The sequence below is a fragment of the Mchenga conophoros genome, linkage group LG20, assembly GCF_057382185.1.
Source record: "Mchenga conophoros isolate Kocher_MC1m ecotype Shallow Benthic linkage group LG20, M_conophoros_male_GT1.1, whole genome shotgun sequence".
Lineage (NCBI taxonomy): Eukaryota > Metazoa > Chordata > Actinopteri > Cichliformes > Cichlidae > Mchenga > Mchenga conophoros.
In genome coordinates, this window is record NC_140545.1 from 23,334,235 (window position 1) to 23,353,029 (window position 18,795).

The 18,795-nt window shown below is 36.6% G+C and overlaps 1 protein-coding gene across 1 annotated transcript; it reads right to left on the minus strand.

The window, feature by feature from the left end:
• Positions 1-4,380: 4,380 nt before the first annotated feature.
• On the minus strand, positions 4,381-14,452 carry LOC146550815 (cadherin-13-like). Its single transcript, XM_085259469.1, has 20 exons — positions 13,811-14,452; positions 13,422-13,559; positions 13,184-13,330; positions 12,951-13,095; positions 12,656-12,831; positions 12,385-12,513; positions 12,118-12,300; positions 10,430-10,767; positions 10,182-10,324; positions 9,862-10,086; positions 9,468-9,692; positions 8,995-9,116; positions 8,716-8,787; positions 8,517-8,618; positions 8,305-8,361; positions 7,425-7,532; positions 7,206-7,265; positions 6,002-6,112; positions 5,821-5,880; positions 4,381-5,682 (listed from the first exon to the last, which is right to left on the minus strand). Exons 1-20 carry the CDS (start codon positions 13,844-13,846, stop codon positions 5,335-5,337), a joined length of 2,925 nt encoding a protein of 974 aa, XP_085115595.1. The 5' UTR covers positions 13,847-14,452; the 3' UTR covers positions 4,381-5,334.
• Between the last annotated feature and the right edge of the window lie 4,343 nt (positions 14,453-18,795).

Genomic DNA, 18,795 nt, shown 5'->3' on the forward strand with positions numbered 1-18,795 from the left:
TGGAGATGCAGATTTCATTTTCCAACAGGACTTGGCACCTGCACACAGTGCCAAAGCTACCAGTATCTGGGACCATGGTATCCCTGTTCCTAATTGGCCAGCGAACTCACCTGACCTTAACCCCAGAGAAAATCTATGGGGTATTGTGAAGACGAAGATGCGATTTGCGAGACCCGACAATGCAGAAGAGCTGAAGGCCACTATCAGAGCAACCTGGGCTCTCAGTGGGGCGATTGTGGCTCAAGAGTTTCGTCTTGTAATCGGAAGGTTGCCGATTCGAGCCCCGGCTCCGACAGTCTCGGTCGTTGTGTCCTTGGGCAAGACACTTCACCCGTTGTCTAGTGGTCAGAGGGCCTGGTGGCGCCATGTCTGGCAGCCTCACCTCTGTTAGTGTGCCCCAGGGCAGCTGTGGCTACAATGTAGCTTGCCATCACCAGTGCGTGATTGGGTGGATGACTGAATGTAGTGTAAAGCACTTTTGGGTCCATAGGGACTAAGTAAAGTGCTATACAAATGCATTTACCGTTTACCTGAGCAGTGCCACAGACTGATCAAATCTATGCCATCCCGCAGTGCTGCAGTAATTCAGGTAAAAGGAGCCCCAACTACGGCAGAAATGAGCTTCCTCCGAAGGGTGGCTGGCCTCTCCCTTAGAGATAGGGTGAGAAGTTCGGCCATCCGGGAGGGGCTCAGAGTAGAGCAGCTGCTGCTCCACATCGAAAGGAGCCAGCTGAGGTGGTTCGGGCATCTGACAAGGATGCCCCCTGGGCGCCTCCTGGGTGAGGTGTTCCAGGCATGTCCCACTGGGAGGAGGCCCCGGGGCAGACCCAGGACACGCTGGAGAGATTATATCTCTCGGCTGGCCTGGGAACGCCTTGGTATTCCCCCGGATAAGCTGGAGGAGGTGGCTGGGGAGAGGGAGGTCTGGGCCTCTTTGCTTAGGCTGCTGCCCCCGCGACCCGGCCCCGGATAAAGCGGATGAAGATGGATGGATGGATGGAGCCCCAACTAAGTATTGCGTGCTGTACTTGCTCATACTTTTCAGTTGGCCAAGAATTCTAAAAATCCTTTCTTTGTATTGGTCTTAAGTAATATTCTACTTTTTTGAGATACTGAATTTGGGGTTTTCATTAGTTGTCAGTTATAGTCATCAAAATTAAAAGAAATAAACACTTGAAATATATCAGTCTGTGTGGAATGAATGTAACCATTATACAAGTCTCACTTTTCGAATGGAATTAGTGAAATAAATCAACTTTTTGATGATATTCTAATTACATGATTGGCACCTGTATTTAGGACAGTTTTGTGTTATTTCAGGTTTAATGTTTTTTTAACAGGATGATAAGTGTGTAATCAGCTCAAAGTAAATTGCGGTCACTCGTAATAGTAAAAAATAAGTTCAATGGCACAGACGATTAAGACACATTATATTTGGATTTATGTTACAATGATGGCACCTTGTATAGCAACTGCCTGCTCCTTTTGGGCTTTTCACAAGATTTGTTGAACATACAACCTAAAATATCACAAGAACAGTTTTATAATTTGTCCAGTAGTGATAGTTGATAATAAAAGTGTCCAATGCCAATTTTTATTTGGACTTTGTGACTTTTGCAGGAATTAATTTTCGCACATGTCATACTCCTCTAAGTGGCCATGCATCACAGTTGAATGATTTGTGACAGGCTGCAATTCAGAGCCACTCATTAAAAAAAAAAAAAAACAGCTAAAAAATTGTATTATTACAAAAATATATATTTTGCAACACTTACTGGATTCGTTGTGACAGTTTTAACGTGAGATATTTCTTGCATCTGGTTCTCTTTTTGGTTCCCGACACCTGCTTCAGAAATAGTAATAGTGTTTTAAGTTTTTCCACCAAAACCAGTCACAATTGTACGGAAGAGGATTAGGGCCACTGGAAAAAAAAAAAAAAGAATTCTGACTTTAATCCCAGAATTCTGAGAATAAAGTCAGAATTCTTTTTTTTTTTCCAGTGGCCCTAATCCTCTTCCGTAGTTATGTGTGTAGCAAGTGAAAATAAAATAAAATAAACAATAAAATCAAAGGTGAATCAAATAGACCAATATGGCAAGCCGGGATGGTCCATTTGGTAAAGTAAATCCGTTGGGTATCTTTCTTTGCCTTTAGACAATAATTCTGATGGCAAAAGCACCAAACGGGACAGGCGAAAAAACGAAAAGCGAAAAGTGCTTTAATTCATCTGATTTTTTTTCCATTTTATAAATACATTCTTAAATAAATACACCTGATATAAACTTTTAAGTCAAAGCTTGAAAAATGTATTTTTGAGCTCATTAACAGCTGTTTATTTGGAGAGATGTAGTCCTTACTGGACAGCCAACACAAACATATGATTATATATGTAGTACATGATGCACTACCCGAGATTAAACAGTATCTCCAAAGTGTTGTGATTTACAGATTCGCTTGCTAGGCCTCTTTGGGTTTTTATAAGGAAGGGCATCCAGCATTAAAATGTGTTGGATCAAAACATGCTGCTACAGTCTGTAGCGACCCCTTGTGGATATGGGAGCAATCAAGTAGCACTGGAGGTTAAACAGAAATATTTAAAATGAGCTCAACCATAAACAACTGCATCATTAATACTGATTCACATAACACTGTAAGTACTTTTTCATTTGATTGAATTTATGTACAGTTTGGCATTAATACAGTTTTATGTGTAATATGCTATTGTTACTTTTGCTAAGGGATCTTACATGATTTCTCCAGCACGTCATTGTGAGCTCAAGGAAATAATTAGATATAAACTTTATAATATTTCAGCCAGTTAGGTGTGCAGAACAGTGGTGATGTAAGACTTTTGCACAGAACTGTACTGTAGCCTTCCCTGTTGAAGTTGATGTGGTTTTAGAGAATTCTGTCTCACATATTCTTGCAGTGGGCATGCTGGGGGGTGCCAATGCTACCCCTCAGCCTCCTAGTAGATACAACTGTGGTATCAATTTCAAACTCCTTGTCGTCTTGTTCTCAAGATATTGCATTCGCAGAATTTTCAGAAAACCTGACCTCTGACCTGGAGGTCAAGGTCACCGAAATGCAAACTCATCTGAAATTTTTAGTAGCTGCACCTTTTGTATGAAATTCAAAATCCTACATCACCTCATTTTGTGGTCAAGGTAACTGGGATTCTGACCTTTTTGGGACCTGTACAACTGCAGTGAAAACTCTGGCTGCACTGACTGTCCCAAGTCTGATATTAGATGCATATCTAAAGATGCATGTGTAATTTACTTTTTGTGAATAAAATGTTGACAAGGTTGCCAAAAGCAGCACGATTTTATTAAGTGTGCAGTGTGAACCCTTACAGGAGGTTCTCACCTCACTTTCCACCATAAATTTGTTCTTGTGTTCCTTGTCTTGTCCTCAGACATTTTTCTTGAAAGCTGATTCCATTCCTTACAAGAGTTAATTAATAAATTATGTTGATTCTTCTAAAGACTAAACTTAGGAATGAATATGTATTCCTAAATGAACCCCCCCCCCCCCCAAGGTTTATGATTATGGAAGTTGAGACATGCCATAATCAGTGGCGTAACCAAGCTGATGAGTAAATCAGATGCTATCATGTGAAATACGAACTACAAGCCATGATTCCATAGTTTGTAGACCCACCGGCAACAAACTGAAGTCTAAAATGGTTGTGGAGGAATTTTGTCCCATGTCGTTGGTTCTGTTTTATAAGGTTTGCAGGTTTTTATTTATGCAGAGTTTTTGTAAAGTCCTACCACAACGTGATTCGTTAGTTTTTTTTAGCTATTCTGTTGTAGATTTTCTGGTGTACTTGGAACCATTGTCCTGTTGCGTGACCCTTTTTTGGCCAAGCTTTAGTTGATGGACTTATTATGATTTATTATCAGTATTTTTCTGAACAAGTGGAGCAATAGAAGTTGACTGCTTTGAGACTGCTTCCTTTTTACTTACAGTTGTTTTTATCTCTTTTATGTTCAGATTTCCATCTGTTGCAATAGACTAATCTTTACTAAAAGCACATTTTGGCATCGAATATGTCACCCCAAATAAATAAAGCTTTGTCTACAGAAAAGTTTAGGATTTTGACTTTAACCCATCTGACAAATCTAAAGCTTTGATAAGAAACCTGAGAGTTATTTTACTCATCTTTGGATGTTTTTTAATTAGTGAGAAAAATGTGCAATGACAAAGCTTACAAGAATGCCATTTAGAATGAAAAACTAATTCAGTCAGGCTTGTGTAGAAGCTTCTGACAGATTTAGACATTAATGAAATGTGAGTAAGTCATTAGATATTTACTAAGTTTAGTAAATATAATTTTAATGCACTTCCCAACATTACCTTTGCTGGTATGAGTGTTCAGAAGTATTTTTACTGTATGAATATGGCTTAATATAACTAGGCACAAATACAAATATAACAATTTCTTTGTAAAACCACAAGGAGTCAGTGTTTCACAAGAATTAGATTAATAAACATGATAGTGATAGTTCTATAGTGAGAATCTTGTTTGAGAGGTTCAGATTAACACGTTTATTAGTATTACCACTATACAAACATTTGATGCACATAAAACATGGTTACAATGATCCTTAGAAGCATATTAACTAGTTTATTAGATGCACCCAGATGCTCAGACAGTGTGGGAGAAGGCCGACCATCCTCCTCACCGAAGCAGTCAGCAGACTTACTGTCCTGCATGTACAAACATGAAAACACCCATACAACCACAGATACCCGAGAGCACGCCCACGCCAGCTCCTTTTGATAACGTGGAGTCTAAACAACAAAATGAGAACAAGTTTGACAAGTTTGTCGTGCCAAAATGGAAATACCGTGGAATTACATTACAGCGGCAGTCATCATTTATTCTGGAGAAAGCTTTTACTTGCACAAGACACACCTGCATGCCTTTAAGATTCATGCATTCAAGCTTAACTCTGTTTTTTTAAAGGCCTGACAACCTCTAATGGACAAAGAAAACAGTTCACACGCTTGAAATATATTATTTCGCAATAGAAAAAGATAAAAAAGTGACCTTAAAAAACACTTTTGAGAACAGAAGCTCAAGATAACCCAAACGAAAGTAGAAAGCATTACCCTCTTAGTACAATTGATCGTATGTTTCCCAAAGTGCAAATAAGCAGATTTGATAAATACCATATTCACCCCTCTGCATTAGTTTTTGCATTACCCAGTCTTTATTGTAAACATTATGACATGACACTGCATCTTACCATACCATGCTCCCGGACAACTGAATAAATATTTATGACTTTTCATATTGTACCTTATACTTGAGGTCTGGTGACTTTATTGTGAAATGTAAACCTCATTTATTGTGAGTTTCTGCCAGTTTAGTTCATGGCTTTCCTCTTGGACAAGAGTTGCTGTTTGGATTTTCTGTATTGTGGTGACATCACTAGGCATGCAGACTGAGGCCAGAGTAGTGAACTTGTCACACAGATCCATTTCAGGGTCAAAGGAAACATCAGCAATGGAGATTGAATCAAGCTCAAAGTTATGCTCTGTGTCTCCCTCCTCATTATATACACGAGGCAGATAATTGCCCAGTTCCTTTCCTTGTTCCTGGAGAGCATTTATCCTTTTTGGTATTACCTCATTTAGTAGCTGGTTTCGTTGGTCTAGTCCCATATAAATCTTAAAAAGTAGAAACAGGAAGTTGTATGAATTTTCTTTTTTGAAATATTATTATATTAGAATTTAAATAGGAATTAAGGTAAGACAAGACTTTGTAGTTGACCATAAATGACAAAACTGTAGAAAATGTTGCTTTACCCCATGCTTAGATTGAACCTGCAGATGTGCCGTTCCTTTGTTGGATGATCCTCCGAGTGACTGAAAAAATCAAGCATTTAAATAGTTAAGCAAAATTCTTAACACCGGACTATTTAAATATGACACATGTACTTAATGATAACAAGAGTAAGTACAAGTTTTATAAGAAAAATCTCTGTACCATGCGCATAAAGCTTCCACGAGTAAAACCTTGTGCCATTGAGCTTTCCCTTTGAAAAGCTGAGATTATTGACCCGGTTTGTGATGCTCCACGTACGGCTTCATCTATCAGCTGAAAAGAAACCAAACAAACAAATGTCAAAGAATGACAGCATTTCATGGTTGAAATCATTTTAATTATGATTAGGCTTGTCCTCCAAGCCTATCATACTTGGATCATGTTAGAGCAAGGCTGTCAGTTGATACTGTACTTTTCTGTGTTTAAAACCTTTTAAAAATAAAAGAGCAAGGGACTAAAGAAGAACACATTACACAAGTTAAACCAAGTAGCATATATTATGCTACTTGCATACTACTTGCATAATAATATGCACACACAGTGGCTGCTCTCTGTCCCGACAAAACTGTGTTCCCGTCTTTGACTTGAATTAAGGATTTTTATCAGTTATTCAGTGTTTTAATGAGTATTTGGCAGCAGGATTATGTGTATATAATCATCTCCAATTATGTAATAATGCCAATATTCATCTTTATTATCTATCCTGTAATATGCGGCTGTTGTTACATCGACAATACCTGTTAACAACAAAATTTGTTCCATAGTAGGAATTGCATGCAACAGCCACTTCATTAGGAATAACTGTTCAACTGCTCATTAATGCACATTTCTAATTAGCCAACCACATTCCATCAACTCAGTGTTACTGGCAGAGGGGTGATGGGGAGACGGGTGAACAGCTTTGAGTTGCTAGGATGGCAACAGTAAAAACTACTCGATCCTCCCAGGGTAGGCAGAAGTGCATCTCTTAATGGAAACAGGGAAACCTGAAACCAATGGGCTACAGTCTTCTGATGGCTCCTTCCAGTAAAATAATGTGCAACACCAAAACTGGTTTCTTGAACATAACAATGACTTCGCTATACTCAAATGGCATACTTTAATTCACAGTCTCCAGATCTCAATCCAGCAGAGCATCTATGGGATGTGGTGGAATTGGAGATTTGCACTTCTGCAAAATTTGTTAAACACTATCATATCAATAGGAACCAACATTTCTGAGGTATACTTCTAGCACCTTGTTGAATACATCCCATTATGACGACAAAAGGGTACTTGCAAGGTGTAACTAACAAAGTGGCTGGTGAGTGGAAATTATAAAATAGTTCTGGAAAATTTAACATCAAAAGGACTCATGTTGCTTTACCCCATGCCTGGATTGCCACTGGAGATGTTTCATTCCACTATTTGATATTGCTCCCAGTGACTGGAAAAATCAAGCATTAACTGGTTAATACTTTTGAAACTTCACAGAAAAGCAAAATGTCAAGAACCAGCAAAATCCTTAACAACCACTTCGTCAAACAGATGTACTCAATACTACTACTACTACTAATTATACTAATACTAATAATAATCTCAGTACCTTCCGCATGATGGTTCCACGAATAAATGCTGACCCTGATCCTTCCCCCCGGTACTGTGAGGTTAGTGAGTTCATTTGTGATCCTCCATGTACTGCTTCATTCATCAGCTGAAGAAAAAACCGCAAAACAAACACATCAAACCATGACATTGTTTCCTGGCACAAATGATTTCAATAAGAATCCATTTGCTAAAGTCTATGATAACATACAATGTAAAAAAGCAAGGCCAGCAGATTGTTCTGTGCTTTTTTAGTTTTCAATCAATCTCATAAAAAAAGGACCAAAACCCGAAAGAAATAAAGACTTCGTTTTTTGTTCTAAGGCTAAACAGTTTCTTGAAAGAGCAGGGGACTAACCCTACATCTCAACTGTGAAGCAAATGGGCTACAGCAGCAGCAGATGACCACACTGTCACTCTTGTCAACTAAAAACAGGAAACTGAGGCTATGTTTTACATAGGCTCACCAAAAACAGACAAGAGAACATTGGATGTATTGGCTTCTGTTGTGAAGTATATGATAGGAACAGTTGCATAAACAACATCTAAGCACAGGTTCATCCATCCTTATAGAAATGATTCAATCAGGTGGGGGTGATGTAATGGCGTGGGCGATATTTTCTTGGTATACTTTGGACCCCTTAGGACAAAGTCAACATCATTTAAATGCCACAGCCTACCTGAGTATTACTGCTGACCACGTCTGTCCCTTTATGACCACAGTGTACCCAAATTTGGATGGCTGCTTCCAGCAAAATAAGGCACCATGTCACAAATCTCAAATCATTTCATGCTGGTTTCTTGTAGAATTAAGTCAGTTCTGACAGAAAAGGTGGTCCAGCACTTTCAGAAGGTTTCATATGAAAAGAAATATTACATACCCCACTCACAGATTGTCCCTGGTGATATCCCATTCCCACGTTTGATCCCCGCTGTGACTGAAAAATCAAGCATTTAAATACTTCTGAGATTTGATAAATTTCATGAACAGAAAATTATGATGAGCAAAATTCTTAACTTCTACCTGTTTAAGTATCACAGGTTTACTTAGTGATAATAACAAATAAAACAACAGTAATCATAATATCTGTACCATGTGCATAAAGCTTCCACGAATGAAAGGTTGTGCCACCGAGCTTTCTTTTTGATACTTGAGGAATTCTGTGCTGGTTTCTGAGTCATTTAGAAGAAACGCCTGAAAAACATCAAATATTTCTCACAATGCATGGTATATTACAAAAATACTCTTTACAAACTAGTTATTACAATAATATATATTTTGTAGCACTTACTGGACTCATTTTCACAGTTTTAACTTGAGATATTTCTTGCATCGCATTTCCATTCTGATTCACAATGGCCACCTTGACAAAGTAATGATGTTTTAAGGTTTTTATACCAAAAACGAGAAGTTATGTTTACATAATTTCAGTCATTACAATTGCTGAAGTAGGGATAATTACTTTTAAAAAGTCAGGCAAAATGAATCTTTAATTTAAAAACCAACAAATATCTGTGTGTGTGAGCATTTGAGTGTGTGTGTAAGTGTGATTTATGATAAATGTATTTACCGAACAGTCTGTTCCTGGATTCTCAGTGTTAGACTTCATCAGTTGTTGTTCAGAAGATAAATCCTCTTTGATTTCCAAGATCTGTTTTTTGCAGGACATCAGAAGAGCCAAAAGTAGCAAACCTGGAGCATAAAGACCACACACACAAATATATGACATACAAAACATGCTAGATGTTTATTGCTGTTATAATTCTGTTATTTTTACTTTAAATAAATATTTAAAAAAAACTGTTTTTCAAAATCTTAACAAGTATAAAAATAAGTACTTAAATCTAACTGAAAAACACCCATCGAAAACTCATTTACATTTTTTTCCTGAAGAAGTCCAAAGCTTATTATTAAAGTCAAAGTTATTTCTTATTGTTAGACCTTTTTTATTATTACATTTTAATCGTTTTTAAATAACAACAACAAATATAAATGAGGATATCTTATTTATAATGATGGAAATATTTGAAACATGTGTCCAACCTGTGATCAGCAGCATGGCCAAAAAAATCATTCCCACTCCCCCTGCTCCTAGTGTGGTGCCAGATGTCCTCACATGACAGTTTGGGGTTTCTGAGTCTAAGCAGCTGCAAACAGTAACTGACAGGTTGTGGAAAGCTGATTTCCCCTGTTGGTCAGAAACTTCTAGCGACAGCTCATGGTGATTGGAATGAACTGTAGGCTCTTTAACCAAGTTGACTGAATAACCTGTGTGTCCAAAATGAATACATAATCAGATGTATAACAGTCATTGTGGCAGTCTATGTATATACTACTTATACTTTTATATAAAGGAGGCTTAGAAGTATATTTAATACAAGTGACATTGTTTTTGTGAGTAATATAAGGTTGAGTATCTGCAGACTCTAAAGCTTACCAGTGACAGGGTCAATCTTCCACTTGCCCTCAACATCTCCATGGAGCTTGAAGGTGAAAGGGCCACTGTAGGGCTCAACATCTGAGTCCAAGGCTGTGATGTTGGCAAAGGATTGTCCGTCAGATTGGCACATTTCAACTGTGCTTACAACCAGGTATGGAGTATGATCATTGTCATCTCTAACATAGATACTAAGAGTTGCAGTGCTTGTCATTTGTGGTTTCCCTGGTGATGAAAAAGTATTGCAACTTGTTTAGAAATGTAATGAGGAAATGTAAATGAATAATTGGCCAAATATGTAAATACTTGTCGATTCATACCATCGTCAACAGCACATATTGTGACTACATAAATGTTGTCTTTAACAAACTCTGACTCTCGATCCAAGGGCTTTGATGTTGTTATGTTTCCAGTGTCAGGGTCCACTTTAATCCAACCAGCTGGATCGTGTCCTATAATGTATCTGAAATGGTTTGTTAGTCATTTTCAAAGTGTCTACTGATGTAGTAATGCTGTATGTTTTTGTCTTGTAGAAGTGACATGTAGTTGTATAGTTGTCAAGACTTACTTAAATGTGTTTTTGTTGGCAACATCAGGGTCTTTAGCTGTGAGTGTTGCCAGGTATTGGCCTTCCTTAACATTCTCAGTGACCACAGTTTCTATGGAAGTCTTGTCAAAAACTGGAGGCTCATTGACATCCTCAACAGCCACGATCACTTGACGGCTGGATGCAACTGTTCCAGCCACGAAGCTCATTGCAGACCCAGTAGCAGCGGAACCAGATATGGTAACTACTTTCCAAAGACCAATGGAGCTGCGTTTTTCCACTTTGCATGAATAATAGGGGATCTCATTCTCTACAGTGATAGTTATATTCTTCAGAGCACCATCTTCATAGTTTAAAGCCTGTAAAAGAGCATAACTGTTGGAGTCAAATTGTTAAATGTTGTCATTGTGTTACTTAAATTTGTAAATCATGGAAATAAAAGGCTGCGAGGAAGGCTGTTTATTTGATTCTGGCTAGGAGACAGGTGAGGAGTGTTCAGCTCCCACCGCCAGTCTCCCTTGCTAGCAAGTAAAAGCTGTTCATCTTGCTTCCTTGCTTGACGTTAACGGGAATAGGTTTCTAAACCAGCGGGGCCTGTGGAAGCGCAGACCCAACAATAACTTATCATATTTTTCCAGGGCTTTTTAAATCATAGCTTTGGTTAAAACTGTTTGCTACCCGATTAAAATTGCTTTTAGCTTGAATAAAGCCATATCGATTTGTTAAAATCCTGAATCGATTTTTAAATATAAATGTACTTTGCCAGAAATGCCAGAATCTCACAAAACTATTTCAGCAACCACAAAACAGCTAAAACAGTAAATGAAAGCAGGTAAATGGATTCCACAAAAAGACTCTCGCACAGAGCGCGGACCCGATGCATCACAGTGAGTGAGATTTCGGCTTTCTTTCACATAAACAGTCAGTGCTGAAAGTCGACAGCTCACAGATTCTGATAGGTCGGGGCTGCGCTTTGTGTTTTTGTCTTTTTTTGCACTAGATTGTAAAGCTGTAGGTTTTGTCCCTCTCCAACCAAAATAGACTGAACCAGCAGCAAAAGAAGATCAAAACTATGCTTCGCCGCTTCACATTTCACTTTACATAAACATCGTCATGAATTCCCTCTTACTTTTGCTGTTTTGCTTCCACTATGATAAAATCACACTTCCTGCACAGCTCTCTCTCTCTCAGTGCACTTCAAGAACAGTTTCCCCATCTCAAATCTGTTTTCTGCATGATTTGCTTGCTTATTTCCAAGCAGTCTACTGTTGTTTACAGCACTGTTGGTCACTGCTTTTTCTTATATAAATGACTTCTGACAACAAAGTCTCATTTCTGCTGTTCAATACTGAATAAATATAAACTTTTTAAACTTATGCGAAATTGCAAAACGCTTAGCTGTGTCTAATAAAACCACTGTAATTTTGTTCTGCTTCACTTTAGCAGCATCAGGTATGTTCATATGCTGAGTCATGGTTTTCTTCCATTTTTGTTCTACTTCAAATTATTTTTAAGGTTATCTGCTATAAAAAGCCAGGCCAGGAAAATCTCTTTCATATTTTTCTGTGTTTTATATACTAATTTTTGAAGATAAAAAAGAGCTTATGTTGGTTAATTTAAAAAATGCAACAGGGTTTTTACCACAGAGACTGTTTTGAACTACTTAGATTGGAAAGTTTAGTCTACTGTAAACATAATCACAAAAATACCTTTTCCACATGGAGTAGTCCATCGTTTGTCTCAGGATCTGTAGTTATTCTAAAGTTGTTGTTTGTGTCTCCTTGGATTGTATATTTGGCTCTCCATGCTGGGGTTCCTCTGGTGTCTTCATCATGAACTTGTATACGTGAAACAAGAACATTTGTCTGTCCTTCTTTCACTTTTTCTGGGCCCTTGGGTCACAAAAGAGGAAGATGTAAAATAGGAAATGATTTTCATTGAATAAATTATTGTGACTGAAATAAGTAACTGCTAACTGTTTGCTGTGTGATGACAGGAAGGTGATTATTTCCATCTTCTATATTGATTATGATGGTGCAGGAGCTGGATAGTGGTTTTTCTCCATTGTCTTTGGCCTCCACTATAATGGTGTATTTCTCAGCTGTCTGATGGAGAAAAATAAAATTTTGCTCATCTTGAATGGATGTCAAAAATATTGAATTTAGTTGTACTATTGAAATTTGAGGAGATTCATGTTGAAAGATTAAAATGGAAAGTTTTAATTTTTCAAGCAGTAATTTCTCTCACCTCATGGTCCAGACATCCTTTAAAAGAAATGACTCCAATGCCTGTCTCATCGATCTCTTTGAAGTAGAACTCAAGATCCTTAGGTTTAGGTTTGACTGAAACTATGTTAAGGTCAACTTTGTTATATATCTCACTTATGTCTTGATCTGTTGCTTGAATTCTACCCACTTCAGTGCCTGTTAGTATCAAAAGGAAATAATGATTATTTTGTTTAGATTCACTGTCACAAAAACATAATTTTGACACCATAGCATTAGTAATTTAAATAATATTTCTTTCCAAATGAGAAAATTACCCTGTGATGTTGACTCTTTTATGGTGAAAGTGTACTTTTCAAACAGAAATTTTGGAGGGTTGTCGTTTGTGTCCAAAATCTCTATATAAATCCCGAGCTGTGTCTCTATTTCATGTTTTTCTCTGTCAAGTGCTTTAAATTTAAGCTGCAATGGAAAGATGAAATAATCAAACCTCACTCCATGCATAGCTTTTACTTTCCATTTAGATATTTTTTTTAAAATTTCTTCTTACCTTAAGAGTTTTATATTGTTCGTAGTCCACCGAACGGAGGACCTTTATTTCTCCTGTATATGAATTGATTTCTAACACTTGCGTTGGTTCCTCATCGACACCTTCTCCTTGTATCATAAAAAGAACGAGGTCCTTCTCAACCTCAATCTGTATCAAACATAAGACACACGAGCAGTGAATTTTGGAATTATCTTTCCTTATTTCATGATATGTGTTACATTTTAAGGCATACACTCACTTTGCCCAGTGAATATGGGAAAGGTCCCTGATAACCTTCATCAATAGTAAAGGAATTAATAATGATCCAGTTTCTTTTTTGACGCAGCAAAAGTTGTGAAGATGATCTGTGGACTCCCCAACACTGCAAAAGATCACACTGGAAAGATTTCTTGCAGTAAATGTGCAGCACAGCATATTTATGAGTATCATATATATTATATATTATATTATATTCTTAGCAGATTTTTAATCTTTAAACACTGGCTATAACTCAGTATAATGTTGACAGACATAATCGTCATAAACACAATTAGTAAAACAATTAGACATATTTTTAAAATATTTGTGTTGAAATTTATGGCAGAAGTAATAAAAGATTACATGTAGTTTTACATACTTAAGCCTTACCAGAATCAAAAGTAGAATTGGGTGTATTAGTTCCATTTTATATCCACAGAACGGCTAGTTTTGAAGTGAATTCGTTGCAGACTACTACTTGAATGCACTTGAGTAGAAACTCAGCTGCATGCCAATGTGAGCTTTGGCAGAGAGATACCGGTGGGAGGGATATCTTTATAAATCAGCTGTATACGTCTAGCCATGAGGTAATCGTAATCTTTATCTGTATCTGTATGGGTGTGTACAGTTTTCACCTTGACTAACAGTACCCGCTTGCTTGAGAACCTATAATGATGCTAGAAAAGAAAAGAAAAAAAAACCCAACTAAAAACCACGTAAAATCACATTTAAAAACATAATTAGTCTATGATATTATATTATGTATTATAATATATTATATAATATAGAATAGAATAGATAGAATTGCATTGTATTGTATTGCATCTGTGTGTCTGTGAGTATATGTATTTGTAACTGTATCTTGGGCAACTTTTATAGGTTCACTTAAATACATTGGAATAGATTATGGGTTTTTGCAACAGGCTAATCACCACAAAATGTCTAAAGGGACAATTTAAGATTTTTTGCTCACTTGTCTGTGTGCGCACACAACACACACCTTGATTTAGATACCTTTTGTGATTGAAGCGGCTATTTACAGAAAGGCAAGCAGACATGGTCGCCCCCTCAAACCACACAACAACAAAAATATATAAAAATATATCTACAATTACCAAATATGTTCTGTTAGCTGACACAAGTGGTGGAGGCATTTTTGCAAGGTCAGTGTTAAATGGCTTAAATGAAGAAAATCCCCCACACACAATTCTCTTCTAAAAGATTTAGAAAAATTACAAAAATGTCCAAATATGAAACAAACGAAGGCTGGCTAAAGATTGTTACACAATACTGATTGTATTTTAATACAGACAATTTAAATGTTGACAATAAAGACTAATACATGTAGTCACAGCACTGATTCAAGGGAATCAAGGACAAATGCGTTGTTTGATTTGCTCCGGATGTCACACATTTGAGTAACCTCACTCCAGAGTTAACTGCATTCCATTTGTAAAGTTGGAAAAGCAACTTTTTAAATGCTCTATGTCAAGGTACAATCATTCATCAATTACCATTAATATAGTACAAGGCCTTTTGTGTGATTAAAACCGCTTCATATTCACAAATAGAACATGGTTAGTGTTCTGTGTATGATTTATTTAGTGAGTCTCAAATGCACAGAAGTAGCTGTACAGATTCCAAGTTTTACAGGTTCCCTGCTGTTTATACGCAAAGCTGTCATAGGATTGTCAAATCTTGGTCGTATGGCTTCTCTGACTTTATGAATTTTATACACAAATTCAGAATTTCCACTTCAAATCAAATGCAGCAAAAAATACAGAGGCCACACATGACTTATTTGTTTCATGGTGGTAACCCGAGCCCTTGCGTGCACAAGTTAGCACATGATACAACATTATTAGAATTGCAAGATGGCAAAAGTTTTGGGAGATCTTGCAAAAGTTCATCTTTATTTTTTTTTCTCCAATGTCACTTGCGGGGCTCTGTACAGGTCAATTATCCAAACTAAGTCTAAAACGAATTATATTTTTAAAGTTTTTGTTTTAATGTTTTTAATCTAGTGCTTGTTAAAATGTTTACCTAAACACATATAGTCCAAGAGTTTGGTTGAGGCTTTCAGCACCTTTTTGTCTTGAAGTGTACCTTTTCTCATTGTGTCCAGATGTTCTAAACCTTAAGAGACCACAACAGGTGTTTCCAAAATGCGCCTGGCATGTTCAGACTTCTAGTGGAAGTCAGTTACAAGTATAGCATGTTGGGGATAGGCTACACAAGCCTTTCAGTGTTTCAGGTCTTACAGATCTTTCCAAAGCTACTTGACAATGCTTTTGTTGCAATTGTGGTAAAGACGGGATGAAGTCATTACAGAACTAAATGAATAGAAACTCATAGTTTTCCATCAGTTAATGATGAATGATTTGAGTGCCTTATTGTACACAATTTTATTTAGAGTTATATAGCTTTATAGATATTCTTTCTCGGCCAAGAAATGGAATGGTGTTTTCTTTTCGGCTTTTGTGGTATCTTCATTTAGAAAGCATTTTTGAAAATTGTACCTAAAAAGCAGCCCAAGAATCAGATTCATTCCCTTCAGGTTTGAGGCATGTGACTTTTATTTATAATACAAATTTAAAACACAAACTAACCCAAGTTCTGTCAGCAGAAGACAAATTAACTTTATGCAAATACTGATAATTTTTGTAGTAAAAATGTTTGTGACTAAAAAAAAAAGAAAGGGATTAAAATTGGGGTAAATAGCAGATTTAAAATACAATTTTGTTCTTCATAACACATATTTTCATGACTAATAGTAAGCTCTACTGTTATTTACATTTTTTATTTGTGTTTAATTTTAAATTTTAATTTTAATTAACCCTGACAGCAGAAGTTGGCAGCTTTTGTTACAAACTGTAACACTGTATAAATATATAAAATCTTGAAACTCTGACCTACTGAAAACTTGCTAGAACACAGAAAAAATAGTAAATAGTATTTGCTGATGCCACAGTCAGTTAAGTCAAATATTTAAGTCAAATGAATAAATCCCTTTAAAATTTGAAACCAAATTAGAAAGAAATTAGTTGTGGCTCAAGACTTTTGCATTTAGTAAAAAAAGAAAGAAAAAAAGGTGAGACTAACATGGTTTATGTCCACTACCCTGCATATTACTACAGTCTTGAGGACAGAAGGAGTTAAGGACTTTTAATCTGTTGCTTCAGGTTCGGATTAATCTGTATCTCTTCCCAGAAGGTGGAAGGGTTGGAGGAGTGGGAGGGTATTGGTAATGTCCACAGTGGCTCATAATAATAATAATAATAATAATAATAATAATAATAATAATAATAATAATAATAATAATAATACAGTTGTTTTTTTTAAGTGATTTGATTTATTTCATTTAGCCATTGAGCTGAAGGAACTAAGCAGGAACTTGCATACTTATCTGGAAATAATAAACAATTACACCACTCCTAACTTGAGGCCCTTTTCTCAAGAAGTGATTTGATTGCTTATAATAAAAGCTTTCATAGTTGTTTCGCTTTCTTTCTAACTAAGTGACAGAAATCTTTTTATGTATTTTAAACTAGAGATGGACCGATCTGATATTACGTATCGGTATCGGTCCGATACTGACCTAAATTACTGGATCGGATATCGGAGAAAAATAAAAAATGTAATCCGATCCATTAAATATCACGAAAGCACCTCACAAAACTTGCAACACGCTGTAACTCACCTCAGAACGTTAGCACGTCGGAGCAGTATGCATCACGTGATAGAGCGGCTGTGGCATGCGGGACCTGTCGGTGGTCTGGATTAGTGATGTGCGATGGACTAAACCCCAATTCAACCAGACCCAGAACTGATCCAGAATTAAAACAGGACTACAACAGTTCAAAAGCAGGATTACTGAGGACTTAACCAAGACATAACCACAATCAGAACTAGATGATAGTAGCACTAAAAATCATCATAGACCTGCGCTACACTTATTTATTTAATTCTACCAAAGTACAATATTTAGATTGAGAAAAGTTTATATAATTATTTAGCCTTGTTGTGCAAACAAGCCTGCAGAACTTAATAAATATAGAATTTGAAAAATAGCAAACCTAAAAAGAAACACTAGGTACGAGATACATGAGTACCTATGATACAGTGATACTTTTAGTAAGCAACCATTTGACTAACATGTGTGTCTCACCTGCTCTTGTTCATCTCTGTTCTGTCCTCATTCTCCATCTCAATCTCTGCTCCTCTCTCTCCCTCTTTGTGCTGACAATCATCAAATATACAGTTGAAACCAGATATTTACAAACTCTTCAGATCAAAACACAAACACTTTTTTAATTGTAACATCAAATCAGACTAAATGTTTATTTTTTAGATAAATATAAAAACATATTTGTTAACTTTAAGAGTAAAGAGAGAAACTGTCTGTGTTTTTTAATTGCAAATGGCACCAAATTGTATTCAAACTGAGCCACACTTATGGAGCTCCACGATTCTTTTCCTGGTGTTTTGGTTGACATCTCTTGATGTTCCCATGTCAAAGAAACAGGCTCTGTGTTTTACCTTATATGCATCCACAGCTGTGCCACCAATTTACTCACATGGACTCTACTAACCTATCAGAAGCTTCTTCAGCTCAGAATGGAATCGTCTGGAGTTTTCTTATTAATTAACAATAAACTTAGTGTATATGTACTCCTAAATTTAATGAAAGTGATAAAAAATAGACAGCTCTGTCTCTCTTTATTCTGACATTTAACTAATTCAAAATATATTTCAATATTTATCTAAAACAAAAGTTTACTCTAAATTGATGTTGTACAGTAAAAATGTTTTATGTTTTCTCCCTAAAGTGTAAATATCTGGTTACAAATGTGAATATCCTGCTGTGTACTGAAATCCCTCTTGTTTTGCATAGAAATATACTGAACAACATACAAAGCATAATATATAAAATAACATTTACCTGAGTTTTTTCTTTGAAAGAACCCTCTAATGTCCATTCTTATATTTCAGTACATAACTGAAACCGAATTAGTCGGGGAGGGTAAGAACTGAAAATATGAAATAAACACACGTAAGCTAAGACTCTCTAAAAAATAGCATTTGTTCGGCTTTTCATTTCGCCATTTGTTGATTCACTTGAAGAGCAAGTAAAATAATATTGGTCAAGTGATCAGTTTGATATCAATCTTTCGTGATGCACCGTCATATTTACATTATTTGTACGGTACGAATGATTTGCTTTGGTACCTGCTCAAACTTAAGCTCTCCTTAGTATGGCTGGCTCCGTCTCTCCAACAGCGCACTCACGGGCAGCAGCTCCCCCCGCCCCCTCGCTCAGTCGCTTAGTGCCTGAGCTTGGATCATACCAATATCAGGGGGGGATTCACGCACAG